The sequence below is a fragment of the Eurypyga helias genome, unplaced genomic scaffold (genome assembly GCF_000690775.1).
Source record: "Eurypyga helias isolate BGI_N326 unplaced genomic scaffold, ASM69077v1 scaffold3327, whole genome shotgun sequence".
In the NCBI taxonomy this organism is placed as follows: domain Eukaryota; kingdom Metazoa; phylum Chordata; class Aves; order Eurypygiformes; family Eurypygidae; genus Eurypyga; species Eurypyga helias.
In genome coordinates this window covers 11,904-32,212 of record NW_010262141.1, presented here as the reverse complement: position 1 = coordinate 32,212, position 20,309 = coordinate 11,904, and the positions used below count along the sequence as shown (strand labels likewise).

Genomic DNA, 20,309 nt, shown 5'->3' with positions numbered 1-20,309 from the left:
CCTGCCTGTGCACCTCCCACCTTCCAGCCCCTTTCTGGGAAAACCACTCCAGGTTTAACAGTGGCGTCTCATCTGCTTTACTGAAGACTGAATTGTTAGTAATTTGCTTCGGGGTATTTGGGGTGTGAATTAATTAGGACTTCAATTCAGTGCTTGTATTTTATAATAAAAAGGTATTCTTAATTTTTGTCATCAGGTAATGAAGGAAGGAGGGAGCATGCTGGTTTAACACCAGCCTCTGCGTAGCCTTGACGTTCTGGGAAGCTGTGGATGGCCTAGCAGAAAGCCAGGTAACCAGCTGCGAGAGAGGATGGCAGCTTTCAGGAGCGGAGCACAAACATAAGAGCATGTCCCGCTGAATTATGATTTAGCACAGAAGCAAATACATTAGTTAACAGACTCACTTGGTCTTGCCATCTCCTGCTCCCTTTCCGAGGACACACAACACCGCAGTGTCAACGGTCTGTCCTGCCTGCTTGGGAGAGGGCTCTCCACCTATGTGCGTTACTCGCATCCTCCTCGCCAGAGCAGTGCGGGGCTGGTCCTACCTCAGTCCGCTGCTGAGACGTCTTGTTGGATGAGCATTTTAATGAGGACTCGTTTTAATGACCACTCCACTCAGCCTCTTATTGCTAATCTGCTTCCTCCAATCCTTCATCTACAGCCCTGACGACTCCACTGAGCAGCAAGTGCCTAATGGACTTGGATGAGATCAATCCATTAACCACCTCTTCAATCCGACGGGTGTAACTACACCTCACGCTGTCTCCATGCACTCTCAGCACCGCTCTCAGCCCTCCCACCACCAGGGTCAGGTCTCTGCTTATTAACCATCTTGGCAGCCTTGTCATACGGTCGTTTCCAGGAATCTGACAGAGAGCCCGGAAGGAGGAGGAGGTTTCGGTATTCCTAACAACGCCATTTTGCACTACCTTGCTGCTTCCAATAGTTCCCTCCCCCCCAGCCCAGCTGAACAAACTGCAGCATGGATTTTGTTGCAGCCTTGGGAGCACTCATCCTGCTCACCTTCCCATTGTCCCAGGTGAGCAGAAGGACAAAGCTCCCACAGAGAAAAGCTGAGCCCCAAAGCAGCATTTGGATGAGGCTTGGAGCAACCTGGTCTGGTGGAAGGTGTCCCTGCCCGTGGCAGGAGGGTTGGAACTGGATGAGCTTTAAGGTCCCTTCCAACCCCAACCATTCTATGATTCGTCTTGCCAAAAGCAAGTCCCCTTTAAGCAAAGCCAAATCCATGGACAAAGGGGAACTGCACGCAAGAGATGGATCCAGGGGCAGGAGAGGGAGCTCAGCCACGTTAGCCGCGAGGTTTGTCAGGGCTCACTGGGGACAGGTGCTGGTGATGGGCAGCTGGGAGCAGGTCACAGCCCAGCACTACAAGGGAGCTCCCCTCCAGAAATACATCACCTCCCACACCAACCTCCTAACTTGCTCATCTCCAATATATCCAAGAACCCTTCGCCCCCAGACAGCGACCTGGGCCGATCTGTAAGAGCGAACTGAATCCCACACCTCTGTCAGCAGTTTTCAACCATAATTTAAGGCAAGCAGAGATGGGTCTGAGTCACAAGTGCAACACAGCATTGCTAATTTAATAAAAAGCAGATAAGTGATTTCTAAGTGCTCCTTCTCAAGGTTTAGCTAGCTTGTGTATTAGGCAATTTTGCTTGCCTCACGCTCAGTTTAATAAATCCCCAAATTGACCTCCCTAGACAAGACACCTTCAGTATTAACCCCTCCTCTCAGATGGGAGATAATTCAGCAGCGCTGAAGGCAGTCACGTTTCACCAATACATACTAACCCGAACGATTCTCTACATGCTTGAAAACCAGGCAGCTTCTATCTTATCCTTAGTTACGTCCAAACTTCAAACGAGTTCCCATGAAAGCCGGCTCCAGTTTAGACAGTCACTGCAGCAATGCCTTCGAAAAGGGCTTTCATTTCCCTTCGCATACCTTGCCACTCATCAGGAACCGGCTCAAGGACAAGTAGAGGGGGCAGGTCCAAGGCCTGGCCAAATCTTGACTCAGGGGAGCCAACTCATCAGGAACCGGCTCAAGGACAAGAGGGGGCACGTCCAAGGCCTGGCCAAATCCTGACTCGGGGGAGCCAAGTCAGCACATTTGCTGCCACAGATCAGGCTTCCCCAAGTAGTCTGGTACCTCTGAAGCAGCTTTCCCAAGGTGTGAGTCCCTCAGCACCCTCCTTGTCCTTGCTGTTCCCCCAGCGTCACCTTGTGTTACCTCTCAAAGTGGGAGCGCGATGCTCTCCCAGAAGGGTGTTTTCTTCTCTCGACAACACGTGCCTGGGCAGACTCCAGGCTGGAGGAGCAGCAAGGTGAGTAAGAGAGAAGTGCCATGGCAATTCAACCTTCAGAAGGCACCAGGGATAGGAGCGAGGTAATGGATTCTGGAATTGATTTAATTTGAAGTCAGATCACCGGTTTACTAAGAGTAGTATAAGAATAGAAAGAATATAACTAATTAAAGAACGTGATGCAAAAGGTTGAAGCGGGTATGATTTGTACTGTGAGCAGACCAAAGCTTTAAATCAAAGCTGATCTCTCTCTCTGTTTTAGGAGGTGGAAGAAGAACCTTGAAAAAGATGCAAAAAGAAGAATTGACCATGTATTTGCATGCACTCGGGTGTAGAGGGATTTCAGAAGTTGTAAATTAAAGAAAAAAAGCCCTTGACCTAGAACTGACGACTCAGCAACAATTCTACACAGAAACCCCTGAGATGGTGGAACGATTTGCTATAATGAACAGCACAAAGCCAACGATAATAACCGGTACCATGAAACCACACTAGCGGAGCTACAGCAGGACAGCCACCCCACAACTACACACAACCGCCCTTTCAGCTGTTAGAGCTGGTCTGCACCAGGTGAACAGCCTCATCTGGGGTCAGGCCCCTGCTACCGGCACCTGCCACGTGGGACGCTGAGGGAGCACACCACAACCCCTGCACTTACACCTCAGCACTGTGCAAGCCCACCCAGGCTCTCCTCCCGAAAGCAGCACCGCTCAGAATAGGTACGATGAGGTGTTACAAGATGGGACAGGACCTTCTGCTGTGTCTCCATACAGTACTGGGCATTTTTAAGTCCCGTGGATGTCCTAGATGACAGTCACCCTATCGGTTACGAGTAGATCCACACTCGTCCCTGCACCAGCACCAGAATTTCTTCCCATCTTTTTCAGGTTGGTCTGCAGCAATGGCCATGAAATTGAGGTTTTCAAATCCCATGTGCAGCCACCTGGCACTAAACGACTTCTGTGGAATTAAGCTTATTGTATCCTGAGAACAGGTATTAAAGATAAAAATAATATTCAAATCTTGTCCAAGGTCCAAATAACAGAAACCTGAACTTCTTAGCGTGCAAGTCAGAGCCAGAACATTTGCTTGAAACAGCTGAATTTTTTTGCTGAATCCCGCCTGCACATTGACACGGTATCGTTACTGAAGTGGGAAGCAATTAACCATTTGGTTATGGCCACAAACTGAGACTTCATGATTGCTTCTAGGGACTCTCTATTCAGTGCAGTTAACCAGATTACGATTTGATCTAAAATTTGAATGCCATTAGTCTTCTATATTCAAATGCCTCTGAACAGTTCATTATAATCTTGCCATTAGCAATGGAACTCCAATCTTAGACATTTATGTGACACTTACTCCTCAGGGTTGTATTTAGCAAGTGGGAGCTGAAATTTATTATCTGCCCAGGTGCACTTCGCCATTTCATTGACTGCTGCAAGAAGCAGCCTTTTATTTCCCTCCTTGCATGTCTGCAGCAGAGGAAGGAGGAACATACGATCATTTTGGCATAAGGTTTACTTAGAACAATTTTTTTCTCCAGTGGCTGAAGAATTACTCTTCCAAGGCAAGGCCAGACATACAGAAGCTTTGTGCTCTCTTGTCAAGACAGACAAGAACCTGTGCAGATTTAGAATATTTTAGAATATTTTAGGCACACTGAATCTACAAAGAGGACGTGCAGCACAGAAGGGGAAAACAAGTTTACACAACACCTTATTTTACGCTGTCACAATGGTTCTCCGTGAGCTTTCACAATCAGTGGCATTTTACGCTGTCACAATGGTTCTCCATGAGCTTTCAATCAGCTGTCAACAACTCACGTCAGAGCTTTCTCAGTGTGCCTCAAGCCCTGACGTGCCCATTCCAACCGCTGCCTTGTCACCAACACTGTCCCTGGGAGATGGTCACGCCCCACCTGATGTGCTCACGTGGTCAATTCACTGCTGTCCATCTCATCACATTCTCCCCAAACTGCAGCCTCATCTGAGACACCCACCCCTCCACCATCACCTACTAGGGCTTCCCAGCACCACTGGCCCTCTCAGCTGCTTTCACCTCTGCCCCCCAGCCCCAAACTCAAGGTTGTGTTGTACATCTGCAGCTCATTTTGGGAATAAACTCACCTGTTTTCCACTTCCCTGCTACCAGCAGACATGGTTTAAACCCCAGAGGCTGGTGTTAAACCAGCACCTCTCCCCCCTTCCTCTGGGATCTTGCTGCACTTCTCATCCCAAGCATTAGGAGAGCTCACTGAGTGTGTAACACCTCCCGCCCGATGCCAGGAGGTGCTTTGCAGCAGCCCCGTGCGCGTTACCTTACTCTCCACCACGGAGATGAGAATCTGCTCCATGATGCTGCTGGTGGCTGGGACAGAGGTCTGGATGTGGCCGATGACCACGCCGATGGCCACGCGGGACAGCTCGTAGCTGAGGTGGGTGTTCCTGCGCACCAGCTCGATCAGTTCGGCACCTATCGTCTTGGGCACGGACACTGCCAGAGCACTGGGTTCTGCTGGCACCGGCTCTACCGCGGCCGCTTTCTTATCCTCCAGGCAGAGGGAGCTGAAGGCATCCAGGCTTGCTGGGGATGCCGGGGCAGCTTTCTTCCCCTGAGAAGCCTTCTCCCCATCCAAAGCGTGGGACCTCTGGGTGCCCCCTTCAGCCGGCGGTGCCGGGGCAGACCGCTTGGTCTGGGGTGATTTGCTGGCCCCATCCTTTGGGGAAGTCCCGTAGCGGGAGTGGGCCACAGAGCCGGCGTCCAAATTGCGTGTTATCGTGGTGTGGACGCTCCTGCTTGGGACAGGGGGTGGGGTGTTGGCAGGACTGGAGGTGGCCGTTGGGAGAGCGGTCTCTGACGCTGAAGAAGCAGTGTACAACGTATCCAGGGATGTTGTGCTTATAGAGGAGGCACTAGAAACTGACCCAGGGATAATTTCAACAGCGTCTGCAAGGGAACAATTAAAAATGCCTTAGCAACAGCATCAAAGGAAAAAAGAAAAAACAAAAGCAAAATACAAATTGCTACAGCACAGTCCATTAAAAGGCTCATTGTGCGTGGACCAGAGCAGTTTAACTCCTCTTCCTGCCTCACTTATCTCAAAGCAAAATTGTACCAGTTCTCTCTGGAGCATTCCCAAACAATCACCTCTTTAGAAAGGGGAAAACTACTCCATTGAGATGAATACCCTTCAAAGGGCTCAGTGTTTTACACAGGGGAAGAGAGGGAGGGAGGGCCAGGACTAAGGGACAGAAGTGTCTTTTCCCCCGGCTTAGCGAGGGCCTTTTTCTGCATGCAGGATCTAAGCCCTCACTTGTGAACGATGGTGCCTGAGAACCGCAGCACACTGAGGGCTTCACGCACGAGCCCGCCCCTCCCTCCCGCAGGAACCTCACCAACTGCACACCATGGGTAGCACCGACGGCGAAGGAACATTTGGCTGACACCACCTCCTAGTCTCTCTCCCTTTCAGCACTCTCCAATGTTCAGTCCTGAGCCCCGCAGCTCACTTTACAAGCCTCCGCCTTACCTGTTCTACTGTTTCTCCCCCCACCCCTGGTTCTGACTAGCTCTAGCAGTGGTGGCTGTCCCACCTTCCGAGGGAAAAAGTCCACTACAAGCAAAGAGATGTTAAGATTTTCCCCTCTTTTAACCTGGTCTAATATACATTTTTGGTAAACCTTATCCATTCATTTCTAGGGCACAGAAACGTATCCAAGTCCTTCCCTAACTATGGAAACCATTACTTGGGCAAACACTGGGCTACCGTCACCTAGAGCCTCACAAGAGCAGTTGGTGCTGTCAGAGACACAGTGCACCAGCTCTCAGGGATGGCACTTTCGCCCACGCCAAGGGAAGGACCAGCAGGACAGACACACGAAACCCTTTTGCTGCACCTCCACAGGCAACTCCACTACTCCATCTATCACTCCAGCCCCAGGCAAACACAAGCTAGGCAGAAAAACAGGGCCCTTCCCTCGTCTCCTCCGAGGAGCATTCATGACTCATAGCTCCCACCATGCTTCACTAAATCAGGATGATGAGTTGAAGGAAACCGACCTTTGCGAAGTCCCACTACCACAGTGACAAATGGCCTAATACCAGTAAGGACCATTAAGTAAGCTAGTGCCAGCCCCAAGTTTCAAGCAGCTTCCTGCAAGTCAACAGCTCTGCCCTGCTCCTCACAAGGGGATGTGAGTGGGCTCGAGATGGGCTGCGTCACTGATGGCGTGTCCGTCACAGCACCCGGGAGCACTTAGGCAAGCTGACAGCAGCTTGGCAGGATGGCCACCGCCGCCCACCCAGCCACGCTGGGGGTGGAGAAGCTCCTGCCTCCACGGTCCTGCTCTGAAGTGCTCACAACCAGCAGATCCCCTGCCTGTGGGCAGCATACACACGGCCGTGCCCCCGGTGTTACTTCTGCTCCTTACACACCATGCCAATTTTATGGAAATCCCATCCCAGCACCGTACAAAGCAGGCATCAGAATGGAAGCCAAAAGCAGACTTGGGCCTGTCCTAAAAGCACTACCAGTGCTCTCTCCCGGTGAACTACTGCACCCTGCACAGGGAAAACTCCATCTGCCTTGCAGGGAGAAGGCCATGGTGTCTGTGGGAGCAAAACACCCACAAGGACCTTAAATCCCACAGCTGTGTGCCGGCCAGATTAGCCACGTGAGCAGGCAGAGAACCACCGGCGCCAGAGAACCAGGAGGATGCTATACCTGGCATACATCTGCAGGCACCCCGCTGCCCAGGACCTCACAGATCAGAGAGGGCTTGAAGGAGCACTGGCCACCAGTGCATCACCATTAGCATTAGAACCTATAGGAGTTTGGGATATATGTATTCATATATGGATATAAAAGTATATAAAACCTATAGGAATTTAGGATCTATATAAGGAAGCTCTTCTAAGCACAAAGCAGAAGCATCTGGCCATGGTAACTGTTACATTGCCCAGCGTCCGTGCCGTGCCCGAGACCTGGAAAGCGGTTTGTCCTTACTTTTAACGGGAGCAGCAATCTGTGTGTTCTTGCGTTTCTCTGGAGGTGGGGGGGTGATAGGAGCAGCACGCCGGGGCTGTGGTGGGATCTATAAGGAAAGATTGCAGAGTAATCAGAGGAGGTTGACAATAAAGACATTCTCCTGTGAAACCTTCTTTCTCGCGTGCGTGTGTAGATTTGTCCTTACATCTCTCTCATCATTCAGGGAAGTTTTCTCAGGAGGACAGATATTAATAGGCGGCTTCCTAGAAGAACAAAGCAGGACTCAAGCCTGCTTCATCCCCTCCCTGTGACAGGCAAAGCAGCCCTTGTTTAATTGCTGTGTTCAGCAGCACACACATCGTGCAGACCTGTCAAGCATTTACACCTCCTTTATTCCAAAGGCAATCCCACACATGCACCGTGACTCCACATTACGCTCAACAGCTCCACAGAGGCTGCAAACAGAGCACGTATTTACGCAGTTTTCTGGAGGGATCCATTACATCAGCTACAAATACCCTTGCAGAGAGACAAAGCCAAGGACTGGAGACACGTAAATGCCTTTTCCATGCTCTCAGAGCTATTTCTGCTCACGCAGGGAGCAAACAGGGCTAGACCCTCTGTGCAATGCTGCGCAGCCCACGGTGAGACGCGCTGGGAGAAGCGTTTGCCAGAGCTGCATTAACTCTCCCCATCTGGGGTTTCTTCTGTAAGTCTTCTCTGCTAGGAACGCCGAGCCAGCAGCGTACGAACCCCAGACCCAGACTCCTACGCTCATCTTTTCAGATGGGTCGGATCCAAACGCTGCGATCACGCACATCGCTTTCACCCAGAATTACTCCGGTGAGACGTAATGGCAGGGTTAGCCTCTGCGCAGTAGGATGGTGCTGAACACAGCGGCCAGGCCAGGCGGGAGCATGTTGCACCAATACCCTAATCCTCATGTGCCAGCGGCTCAGGGCCAGAAGACTCAGCTCAGGGTCTCTAGGACTTCTCTGATTCAGAGCCTCCTCCCTGAAACACACCTCTGTTTTTATGGGATACTGCAATCCCTGCCTGCAGCAAAACCACCGAGGGCAGCACAGGAAGGGAACGGAGGCGATGCCCTGAACGTCTCAGGTAGCCCAGTGTGAAGCCAGCTGGAATCTACCTACCACGGTGCCATCCAGAGCACCACACAGCGACAACTTCCTGGGTTTCTTTAGCTCTGGAAGAGAAGTTTTTCTGTGACCCCTCAGTGCTGAACAGCCCTGTAACAGGGCACAGAGCAATGCCAGGCCCTGCGGTGAAAAACTGCGACAGGCCCCTGAAAGGTCTCTATCTTAAAGGGCTCAGAAGAAAGAGAATGCAAAATTCATTTTCCCCGTTGATCCAGAAAGTGTAGAAACCTCCTCTGAAATGGGAGCAAAGACATTTCTGGAAATAAGACACCTTCAGGAGCCACCTCAAATGTTCAAGACTCGATGCCAAAAGCTCACAATATGGTGCTCATAGCCCATGGCTGCAGCCCCCCAGACATGTGAAGACACGGCAGCTCGCACAGCTTACAAAGACATTTAAAAAGGGATCTCCCAGTCCCTTTCTCCCACCCAACACCTCGCATATCCAACCTTTTACTATGTCACATAACAAGTTCCTTCTTTGCCAGCGCCTTTAGCTGGTAGATTAGTAGGAGACAGTGCTGCAGACCCCCAGCCTGAGCTCTTCTGCTCTTGTCAATCCATCCCACATTGTCCTCTGGGTAAAACACTACACGATACTTGCACACAGCTTCAAAAATTATCCCTGTCAGTCCAAAAAGAGATTGCACAGCTGAGAAAGGCTAAACAGATCAGGAGGAGCCTCTGCATCGCATGGCTGGAAGGCTGGTCCCAAATCTGGAAAGCTCAGCTGTGCTGGAAGCAGAGCCCTCTCCGCAGAGCGGCGCAGCTAACGGCACGGGTCGGCGCTGCTTGGCCTAGCGCGGCCACGATTACTGAAGCAGCAGGATTTAGCAGACAGGCAGGCTCAGAGCGAAGAGCAGCAGCGTGACATTATTTGGAGACAGCTAGGGCTGGGTCATTCTGGAGTATTTCCACACATTCATTAGCCCTTCCAAATTTACCATGAAAGTTTAACACAGCTATTACAGGCTAGTGCTTAAATTAATAGATGTACAGCTAATGTTAGCTCAGAGCCCTGCCAGCCTCAGTTAGACATGAAACATCTGATGAATTCCCCCGTGCTGGTGTCTGCCTGAGCTGTGAGCTGCTGCACGGTCAGGAGTTGTGAGAGGTAACCGATGGCCACCCCCTCCCTCCGCCCCATGTCCCAGCCACTGCGTGGGGCCAAGCAGAGGATGTACAACATCAAAACCCTCAAGGGAAGGGGAGGAAAGGGGAGAAAACCTCCTCTGTCCAGATGCTGTGGGGAAGGTGACCATGCAGGAGTCCTTGAAGCTCAGATGCCTCCTGCTCAGAAGAGACGACCAGGGGCCTTACCAAAGGTCCAGACAGAAGCACTAAGACGTATGTCGAAAGCCTCCCTTTCCCCAGGCCTCTCAAAGGGGCTGTGAACAAATCCACAGATTTTACAGTGTGCTTCCTCTCCTTTTCCATTTTGCAGGGACTGCTAGCAGAGGCTCTTCTCCCTGCACTGCTTGAGACAAGAGCCGACTCAATCACACTCCCATATCCTTTCCCAGCTGGGCAGGCAGAGACTACTTCAACTCCAGCTCCCAGGAATTATGCTAGTATAGTAGGAATCTTTAAACAAAGAAAAACAAACAAACCAAAAAAAAACCCAATAATCCTAAGCCCGCAGCCTCCTCCAGGCAAACTGCCCACCCAGACATTGGTCTGCAGCAAAGGCTTTTGGAGACGAGCGTCACCAGCCCACTGCTGCATTCACAAACGGCTGACTAAAATCCTCTGAGAGCCCAACCTCCTCTCTTGGCAGCTGGTATGTAACTGCCCCAGCTTCCCACCTCATGCTAACTACGGAGGAGCTGAAGCACGGGTGTCATCACTAAGTCCTTCAGCCAGTTCAGCCCTGGGAACAAAACCGACAAGATATTTTTCAAGTTTTACTTAAGTTTTCAGATGCAAACATTGAATGCACGCAAAAATCCCAAGCAGTGAAAAGCACATCCCAAGACCTCTGCTTCTCCAGAGTTAGTGGCTTAGATTAGTTAGAGTTTAGATTTTAGTAGGTCTCCTCTTCGGCAGCTGCGCAACCAGTGGAAGAAAGCAACGCTGCTTCCTCCGCTTCCTAGTTCCAAAGCGCACAGGAAATCCTCCGACTGAGCTGTTGAAATCTCAAGGAGCCCTTTCAGCACAGGACAAAACTGGAAGCCTTTGACTGCATCCTCAGTGCCACCCAGGCAGAAACTGTTCTTTGTCAGCCAAGGAATCAGTCTTGGCCCTTTTTGGCAAGCGACCAAACCACAGAGCAGAAAAAGAGAGGGAAGCAGCATGGAGAATGGGCAGTGAGGTGCTCCATCCTCTTACCCCGTAATGCACAGGCTTGTGAACAGAGCCAGTTTGACTGCTCGGGAAAGAAAACGGATAGCAAGGAGAAAAATGAGGTTTGCAAGGATTGCTGTGTTCTGCGTGAGTCAGAGCTACCTTTCTCTGCAAACACGCAGTTCTTCAAGTGTAAAACAAGCCTCATCTGCTAGGAGTGACAGGGTATCAGCACCTTATAAACACTGCCTCCAAACACTTGTCCCAGACAGATGAAGAAAAACTACAGCGCACATGGCCGTCTGTAGGAGAGAGAATCTCCGCGCTCATCCTTGCTTGGCGCCTCCATCCCGAACATCCAGCTATACCTGCCCAGAGTAATCGGCCACATCATTCATCCCCAGGACTGCTGCGTCTGTCCCAGGCTGCGGCTTTGAAGCCTCGCTGGCGCCGCACGGTAACCTTGGAACTGTGTGCTGCCAAGATAAAAATATCTGCTCTACATCATATTTCCTGCAATTACCTTTAATTCATGACAAGCAACATTCAGAGAAAGCAGGATCTTTGGGGTTTTTTTATGAGTAGTGAAAAATAGGCAGCCACAACAGATAAAAAGCTTAAGGACAAAAGATCTTGTGCAGATTTAACAAGGGGAAACAAGACAGCGCCGAGCACTCCGAGGGAGTTCTGCTGCTCACATCAAAACTGTTTTTCAAAGTATTCTCTGGGGAGCCTGCAACTCTCTTAGACAGTTGTCAAGAGACAGTCACACCATACAGAACGGATCTCGCGCCACAGACCCTCAAGGATGCCCAAAACATCACAAGTGTAAGTGGCAGAGGGACTGTTCCAAACTTCTTAGAGACAGCACCATTTTACACCGTGGTAATCCCGGGTAAGCAGCACTACATTTCATTTGTGACTTCAGCTGCAAAAGCATTTTACTGAACAGGACGAGTGGCGTCATACCTCCAAGAGGAGCCTAGAAAGCCCCCAGCTGCTGTTACCTGATAGAGACCCTCATCCTCCTCCTCGAACTCGGTGTTTGGAAGGCTGTGATGGCGCTCGTATCCTGTCCGGCACACCCCGTTGGGCTGCCGGGCCACGTCCAGGTGGTGGTCGCTGGAGGACTGGGTCATAGCCATCCCCTGCGGGGTGGGGGAGTGGCCTTTGCGGGACACCGTCTCCTTCCGGTGATGGATCAGCTTTCTGAAACGGAATGACGACATCATGAACAGCGCAGCTAAGGGAAGGAAGCAACGGTGCTGCCGCATTTAAATGATTTATTGCATTTGGGCTATATATACCAGAATGGGTTACTTTACCCTGAACACCAACTCCAGTTTCATTAACAACTAAGGAAGCACTTCTGGGGGAGGAAGGAAGAAGCTTTGCCAGAGTCCATGATTTATTCATCAGTTTGCTGGAGAAAAATGCCTCTTCCTCAGGGCAGGGGGGGAAGAGTCACATATTGCATGGCAAGCTTCAGAAACTGCCTGCACTTCAGAATCCCTGTGCAACTGAGATTAAACCAGCATGCCTCAGTGCAGAGCGTGAGGTGTCAGAGAAGAAAATTCTCACAAGCAATTATTTGAGAACATATTAAGGACCTTGTGCCACATGCCAACAACCTCTAAAACTCCTGGCTGGTAGAGAGGAGAAAATGCATCTGGAAAGGTTTTGGATTTCTCCTGTAAGCCTACAGCGTAGCTGAGAGTTTTCTCTTCTTTACATGCCAGGGGATAGAGAGGGGAAACCGAGGCACCGCTCTGCTAGCCATGGTTGGCAGGAGGAGCAGCAGTGGCTACCGGGTCACATGCTGGGAAGCTGATGGAGCACATCAGCCCTTTAGAATCATAGAATCACAGAATGGTTTGGGTTGGAAGGGACCTTAAAGATCATCTAGTTCCAACCCCCCTGCCATGGGCAGGGACACCTTGCACTAGACCAGGTTGCTCCAAGCCTCATCCAGCCTGGCCTTGAACACTTCCAGGGAGGGGGCATCCACAGCTTCTCTGGGCAACCTGTTCCAGTGCCTCAGCAGCACAGGGACACAAATCAGTGACGTCCAACTCGACCCTCAAGAACAGAAAAGACAGAAGCATCACACGCTGACCACCCTCCACCCGCCAGCTCTCCCAAATACCCATCATACTTACTGGAGGACATCCCTCTGCTCCAGGTTGTACTTTCCCCCATTCTTCATGGCCGCGTTGTGCACAGCCTCGATGGCACGGTCGATAGACTGGAGAACCACATCTTGCTCCAGCACCTGAGAAACACAACGCCCCACGTGTTACTGCGCCGCGGTTCTGCGGCGCTGGAGCTCAGGGCAGGAGAGACGGCACACGGGAAACCCTCCGAGCAGGCATCGTATGAGCCAAGCTGCCAACAAGCAGCTCCCAGAGCCAGAACCCCATCTCAGCACTGTCTCACTTTTCCCTCTTTCCTCCAAGGAAACATATTTGATGCCATGCTTCAAACCGAGTCTGCCCTCTCAAGGTTCACATCTGGAAAACAAACTCACTGTTGCAAGCGCCGAACTCCAGCGGTCACAAGAATACCCAGGACAGAGCTTAAGGACCATGCAGCAGCCCTGAATATTCAGCCCACTGCCGGGAGCCTTCAAGATCCCACTGCAAAGCCCAGCTTACCCCAAGCTCAATTATTCCTGCTCTTCCTGCCCTGCTAAGGATCAAGTTCACAGCTGTGAATGTTACTGACCCTGCTGAAATCTGGGGACCTTCAGAGTCCGTGGGCTCCAGGTTTGCATTTTTGCTTGCTTTTTCTTGATGCTTTTTATGCTTGTTTTGCAATTTGGAGTGGCTTTTGCAAATCTCCACCCAAACTGTCATAGCAACATTTATTCCTCCTGCCAGCCAGTTTAGCACTCACTACTGCAGCTGAAACAAACACCAGCCTAGAAACACGGAATAGCAAAGACGTCATTCCCGGGCTTACAGAGAGGCTTGGAGAGCTGTGGCGAAGCGGCATGGGAAGGAAAAGCGGGTTTCCAGACCTGGGACGTCCTTCAAGGCTTTGTTTACCAGCAGTTGACATGCCTTCGGAAAAGGCCTTTTCGGACTAAGGCTGAAGGCCAGGTACCTGCTACCGAGCCTCTACCCTGGACGTAGCCGACCCACAGGTCCCCCCCCGGCCTCTACCCTGGATGTAGCCGACCCACAGGCCCCTGTAAGGTGCCGGTGGTGCCTCCATCACCCGTTGGGTGCCACCCTGGGCAGCCTCAGCCCACGACGCAGGGGAGAAGCGGGAGAGGAGCGCCGGGACACCAGCGCTCACCGCAGCTGCGTGAGCACCAACACCCCGCTCATCTTCGCTTGCTTTGCCCCCTCCCTGCATCACAGCAACCATTCATCCAGCCAAGGAGTGGCTGGAATCTCATCACGGATGCACCTTAATTGGCCTTAGGGGGCTGCAGAGTGGCAGAAGGCAAGCCCTCCCCGCCGGGGCCCAAAGTGCCTGCCTCTGGAGCACCGGCATGCCGTTTTCTGATAACACGCGATGTATTATTTATATCCTGATTAGTTACTAAACCCGATGTGAATTAACAGCAACGGCAGGCTGCAGGAGGGAGGGGGGAAAGACACGCCAACCTCCAAATGAGGTAGGGATGAGAGGCCCCCGTCTGCAATTCTCAGCTTTGAAGAAGAAAAATTTGTGATGGTTGGTGGTGGTGGTTTGTTTTCCCAAGAGAGAGGGATAGCGAAGGGAAACTCAAGAAGAAAAATTCAAAAATAAAACCAGGTATGTTAAAATACACCCACCAAATTCATTAAAGCATCAGATCAAGGTCAAAACCAACAGTGGGATGAAGCCTCCAAGCAGCCCCGCGTGGCCTAGGGAGCATTTCGTCACCTCAGACTATGGATCTAAGCATGGAAACAGGGCAAAGCTCATTTGAACATCTTTAAAGGAGCACTGGAAGGAAAGGCAAGTTATTTCAGAGAATGTATCTAGTTTTCTGAGAAGAGAAAATTACAGCAAGCTGCGTGCTTTCTCTGGGAAAGGGGAGCAGTGCAGAAGCCTCCAGCGCTGTGCCCAGAGAGCGCCTGTGCTGCTCCAAGCACCAGAGAACCCTGCGCTCAAATTCATCAAATTCATTCAAATCCCCAAATTCATCACAGCTCCTGCTACAGCCTCCAAACGCCCGCCCTGGTGCACTCCCCGACACCCTGTTTGCACCCCCTCCCCAAGATGCTGCCTCCTCTCGCCCTCCCCAACCCTCCAGGCTTCCACCCACACGGGTTTCCACCTTTCTCAGCCTGATCTTCCCAGGGAAGATGGTAGCACAGAGCATCGAATTCTCCTGAACTCTCTCCCAGGGAGCCTGTCAATGTCATCCACAGGAATCCAGAGGCTGGAGATGCTACTCATTGTGTGATGCCATTTGTTATGGAGAGGGCGCTTCTTTTCTGATAAAACACAGCATTTTCACATGAACGCATCACCGCTGTGACAACCGCCTTTTAGCTGCTGTGCTCCTGCCTTTGTTTCCACTCCCCAACCCTCTATTAACAGGGCCCTGCCAAAAGGGCTGGAATAAGAAAGCAGCATTAACTTGCCATTTGCACTTTAGGACATGGCTGATGATGCTCGTAAATCATCTCCTGCCTTGCTCAGCTGAGCAGGGCAAGGGCCAGGGTTTTCAGCACAGGGGCCGCCTCGCATTCAGGGTTTGAGGGATACCCAGCACTGGGGGTCCCCTGAACTACAGTCATCAACTTGAAAAACCAGAAATCAGTATGCTGGATAAATCATGTGATTAGAAGGAATCTGCATCCGCCCTGGGTGAACCAAAACGGCATGGCTTTGTTTGAAGAGGATGGACAAAAAAGCACGTCGCAGTTAACAGCGGCACGAGTTGCGCAGGGGCAGAAGCCAGGTTTGCCCTTCTCTCACCTACAATCTCCCTCGGACTCAAGGGATTACCTGCCCACAGCTAGTCTGGATAATGCACATGCCTCGCCGTTCTCCCCACGCAGCTTAGGGAGGCCAGTCACTCCCCAGCACTGGCAGGGGGCTCCTGCCTGCATCCCGCACTCTCTCCCGAGGATGCTCGTAGCTAGGACACGCACAGGCAGTGTTCCTGGGCAGCACGGCCAGGCAGTGCCGCCCACAGCTTCTCGCACGCTCCCAGGCAATCCCAGCAATGGGCTCTACAGCCTGCAAAAGAGAGGTCACAAACCTGCACCAGCACAAAACAGAGCAGGGCTTTTGAGCTCAGGAAGGGGATGTCCGTGCTCTGAAGTCTGCTCTCACCCCTGCAAAGCCCCTGCCCATCCCCAAGCTCCAGGGCACAGAGGTGAAACCCTGCTCATCACGGGCTGAGCGGAGGCTCACGTGGAAGCAGGGGAGCACATGAGAAGGGCATCGCTGTGTGGTGTGCTGTCAGAGGAGGCATACCGAGTAAAGCCCAGGAATTCAGCTGGATTTACTGAAGCTGTGCTGGTAACTGCAGGGGTGGGGGCTCCCAGAGCCCCCAGCAGCCACTCAAACACACCAGCTGTGAGCTACATCCTTCACCAATGGCACAGCCATGCCAGCGGCTCCCGAAACACAGGGAAGGCGGCAGGGACAGGGTAATGACAGTAGTGGACAGTAGTGGAAGGGGCCAGCCGCACGTGCCTGCCCGTTCGGGGCAAGGGCAGGGGTCTCCTTGGTCAGCGTGGGGTGGCACAGGTACCGGGCTGCGCCCAAGAGGCATCGCCAGGACGTCACCTTCTGCTCATGATCCGTGAGAATGGAGGGGTATTTTGGGGAGGCATTGATCCACCTTCACATGGCATCTCCCCCAGAGAGGAGGGGCTGCCACCGCCTCTAGCAGATATTTCTGGTTTAATCACACAAAACACTGCGACAGAGAAACGCTGGGCTCTGCGAACAGCCTGTCAGGCTACACTGAGAGGCAGAGGAAGAGCAAAGCGGTGACCCCTGACGAGCATGGGCGAGACCGGCTGATGGGATGCTGCGTCAGAGAACCGGGGGCACCGTCGGCACCCAGCAGGTGAACCGCCCTGCAGAACAAGTAACAGCTCAATTAGAGGCACCAGTATCAGCCAGGAAACCGAATTTCTTCCTTCGCAGCCCAGCATAGGAAAAATCACAGAAGCATCAATAAATCATTACTTCCACTCTCATTGCTAATAACACGAGCAAACAAAGGGTTTCCCCTGAGCCTACTGGCAATTTCCTTCTGCCCCTGGCTCCCCACCTGACAAGAGACAGAGCCAGACCTCAGCGCTGCCCTGGGGTGCTCTGCACGCTTCCCCTCTCCCAAGGCAGGTGGGGAAGAATGCTTTTCCAGGGTCAAGGCCAGGCTTTCCAGAAGCATCCTTCCAGGATGTCTTGTGGGTAGCTAAGTGCAGCCAAGACAGGGCACTGCTATGCACAAGCAAGGATGCATCCACCCACACTGCTCTCATCTCCAGCCCCCGAGAGCAGTCTCCCCAAGGACGGTACACGAGCACAGAACACGTTCCTTGTGTCTGCTTCCCCCACGCACGGGCTGATGAGGGACCTGAGCATTTGGCAAACACTGCCGGTGTCCTGGCTGCGCAGGGAGCACAGCCTCCTCCCCGGCTATCGAAAGTGGTGCCCCCTCCCTCTTCATTTTGAGTCCTCCCACCATACCGCCGGTATTGTTTAAAAGGCACTCACACAGAAGAACTTGCTCAACAGTCTAGAATAATGATACCTTTCAGAAAAGCATTTTTTAGACAAACAGGCTGACGGCTGCATCAGCGCAGACAGGCTGATCCACCCTGCGTGTGCGAGACTCCCACATTTACGAAAGTGGCCCATTAACGTACGGCAGGCTTTTCTTTGCCTTTGCAGGGGGTTGATCCAAGAAAACAGGCTGATCCTGCCTCCCCAGTTCTTAGTGATCAAAGGCGTTTGCTTTCTGCATGTGCAGGAATCAGCGCCCTCATTCCTGCGGCTGCCGATTCTCACCCTCGTGTCATTCCTCCAGCTCTCCCAACATGACAACAAAAGACAGACGAAGTTTTGTCTCCAGTGACAGCTCTGTTTTCATGCAGCTGCGCGGACATGGGCCACAGATGAAATTAGGATATTTATCCCACTGGCGTACACAGGCACAGGCTGGTTCTTTGTTACTCAAACCCGAGACGAACGCCACCTCTTCGGTCACATGCCACTCATCCCCAGTCACCGCCACACTGTCTGCTCGCTGTATTCCTTCCAGATTTAAGTGACCGTGATAGCAGTTTACAAAACTCAACTACCCTTTGTCCGTGGCAGAGTGATGTACCAGATACAAGATCCCCCTTCTGAACCACGCAGCTCAAATAAATGGGCTGAGTTTTGGTTTTTGCATCACTATGGGAAATTCAGCTCCTTTCTGCATCCCCCATCAGAAATTCTTAGCCCCTAGGCTGGTAGCTAAGAGATATGCATTAGCTTATTTTTGTCGGCAGGAAGATATTGTGCCTCCCGGCACTTAAAAACGCGTGACAAAACCGCAAGTGAAACAACGGGCAACTGTCCTGGTTACCGAGCAAATAAGACGGGAAAAGCTCCAAACAAACCTGCAGCATCCCTGACTGGCGAGCGAGTGAACAAAGACATGGCTGAGCTGGTAGCTAAGAGATATGCATTAGCTTATTTTTGTCGGCAGGAAGATATTGTGCCTCCCGGCACTTAAAAACGCGTGACAAAACCGCAAGTGAAACAACGGGCAACTGTCCTGGTTACCGAGCAAATAAGACGGGAAAAGCTCCAAACAAACCTGCAGCATCCCTGACTGGCGAGCGAGTGAACAAAGACATGGCTGAGCTCTTCTGACAAAGAGGCAGCCCAGAACCTGGAATTTTTTTTGATATGCTGTGGTGGGTTTCTAACAGATCTGTGTTTTTCCACAGCGTGCTGACAGCAGCCGCTCGGGCAGGCAGCCTGCACAAAGGAGAAATGAAGAGAAAGGACAGCCGGGGAAAGGGCTTAAGTTGTGCAAATCATGCTCAAGCTGAAGCCAGAGCGCCTGGCAAAAAGAGGTACAGTAACCAACACCGTACAGGCACGAGTGGCATTCGGAATAAACAAAACACTAAAGGCAGGAGGAGGATGCACAACAACCCAACTTCAACAGATTCCTCTCCCGGGTGCTTCGGAGGCAGAGACATGCTGAGGAACAACGAAACGCATGCAACCCACCACTGCACACGTGTGCTTCCTGAGGTAGAACCGCCTTGTCCTGGGTCTCCCCAGCCATGCTCAGACCCTGTTTACCGGCCACGATGATCAGAACCAGCCACTGACACCTTCCCCTCGCAATTCTGTGCCCTCCAGTAACCAGAACACATCTCTAAGCCAAAACACACTAAGAGGATAAAAGCAGAAACACAAGTTTTTAAAATAAAGCAGTCAACACTTTAATATCTTGTCATTCCCTTCTGCCTTCATTCTTACTGCTCCCACTGCTCTGGGGGCCTTCTTGGCTCAGCCTGCCCAGGAGAGCAGCTGCCAGACAGAGCTGCCCCACTCCTCAGGCTTTACCTGTTCAGCATCCTCCTGGCACCCAACGGTCAAGCCAAGTCAGCATCAGACATGATCAACAGCCGTGCAGGGGACACGTATGTTTCTACTTACATAAGTGTATATATAAATTACACACACACGTATTTATCAGTTTTTCTTCTAAAATCCTCCTCCTGTGGCCAACCGGCTGGCAAGGGACCAAAGGCAGCAAACCACAGCTATGATGCTCTTTGGGGATAACTACCCTGTTGTCCAAACCCGCAACAATGGACAAATTGTAAAGCATCATTTATTGACTTAACAGGAAAGGTGAAACTGGGAAAGAAAGCCGACCTGCCATCCCAGCCCCAGTGAGCATGGGAAAGCAGAGCTGGCAGTGGGCAAAGGTGTGCAACTCGGGAACACCCGCCAGGCATGCGGGAGAAGGGGCATGGAGGGGGGACAGGTCATCATCCGAGGGCGCACAACGGGCCTGGGTTCATTGAGGGATTGAAACCAGTAGTATGACAGCCGAGTTCCCAGTAGAAGATAACCCTCAACGCTCAGGTGAGGCTTTCAGGTGGGCTGTTGTAAAGCTAACGCAAGAAGGAACACCTCCATCGGAAAGAAAACGGGCATCTCCCTCGCTCCTCTACCACGGATTCCGGTAGTTATTCATTTCGACACGTTCAGAGTAGCGCCACTGAACTGTTCATGTTTTTGGCTTATCAGTGCTATACACAAAAATGACATGAAGTTAGGTGCGCCAACTAATTATAGCAAAGCCATTTAAAGACCATTGAGGGTGCAGGTGCAGGGCAGCAAGGGAGGGGGTACCAGAGGGGCTGAAACACTCCACACAGGCTGCGCTGTCAAGAGGTAGATCATGCTAATTGGCCATAGACAAAATACCCAAGTACGCCAACGCGCTTGTTAGCCGAGAGCTGCTGCTGCAAGCATGTGTATTCCTGGTAAAGTGGATGCTGCTGCTGAAGCGATCAGCACCCAGACACTCACCAAAATCTGGGAGTCAACGCAATCAAGCTTTATT

The 20,309-nt window shown here is 51.7% G+C and overlaps 1 protein-coding gene across 1 annotated transcript in view; it reads right to left on the bottom strand.

Annotated features, from left to right (window-relative positions):
* The window catches only part of NCKIPSD (NCK interacting protein with SH3 domain), a gene marked incomplete at its 5' end in the record, with an annotated part of 34,074 nt that extends 15,079 nt beyond the window's left edge, over positions 1-18,995 (bottom strand). The window contains 5 exons of the mRNA XM_010155590.1: positions 4,653-5,281; positions 7,341-7,428; positions 11,773-11,974; positions 12,925-13,037; positions 18,956-18,995. Of these exons, the coding sequence (XP_010153892.1) occupies positions 4,653-5,281; positions 7,341-7,428; positions 11,773-11,974; positions 12,925-13,037; positions 18,956-18,995 (1,072 nt within the window). The remainder of the gene's footprint in view (positions 1-4,652; positions 5,282-7,340; positions 7,429-11,772; positions 11,975-12,924; positions 13,038-18,955) is intronic.
* Between the last annotated feature and the right edge of the window lie 1,314 nt (positions 18,996-20,309).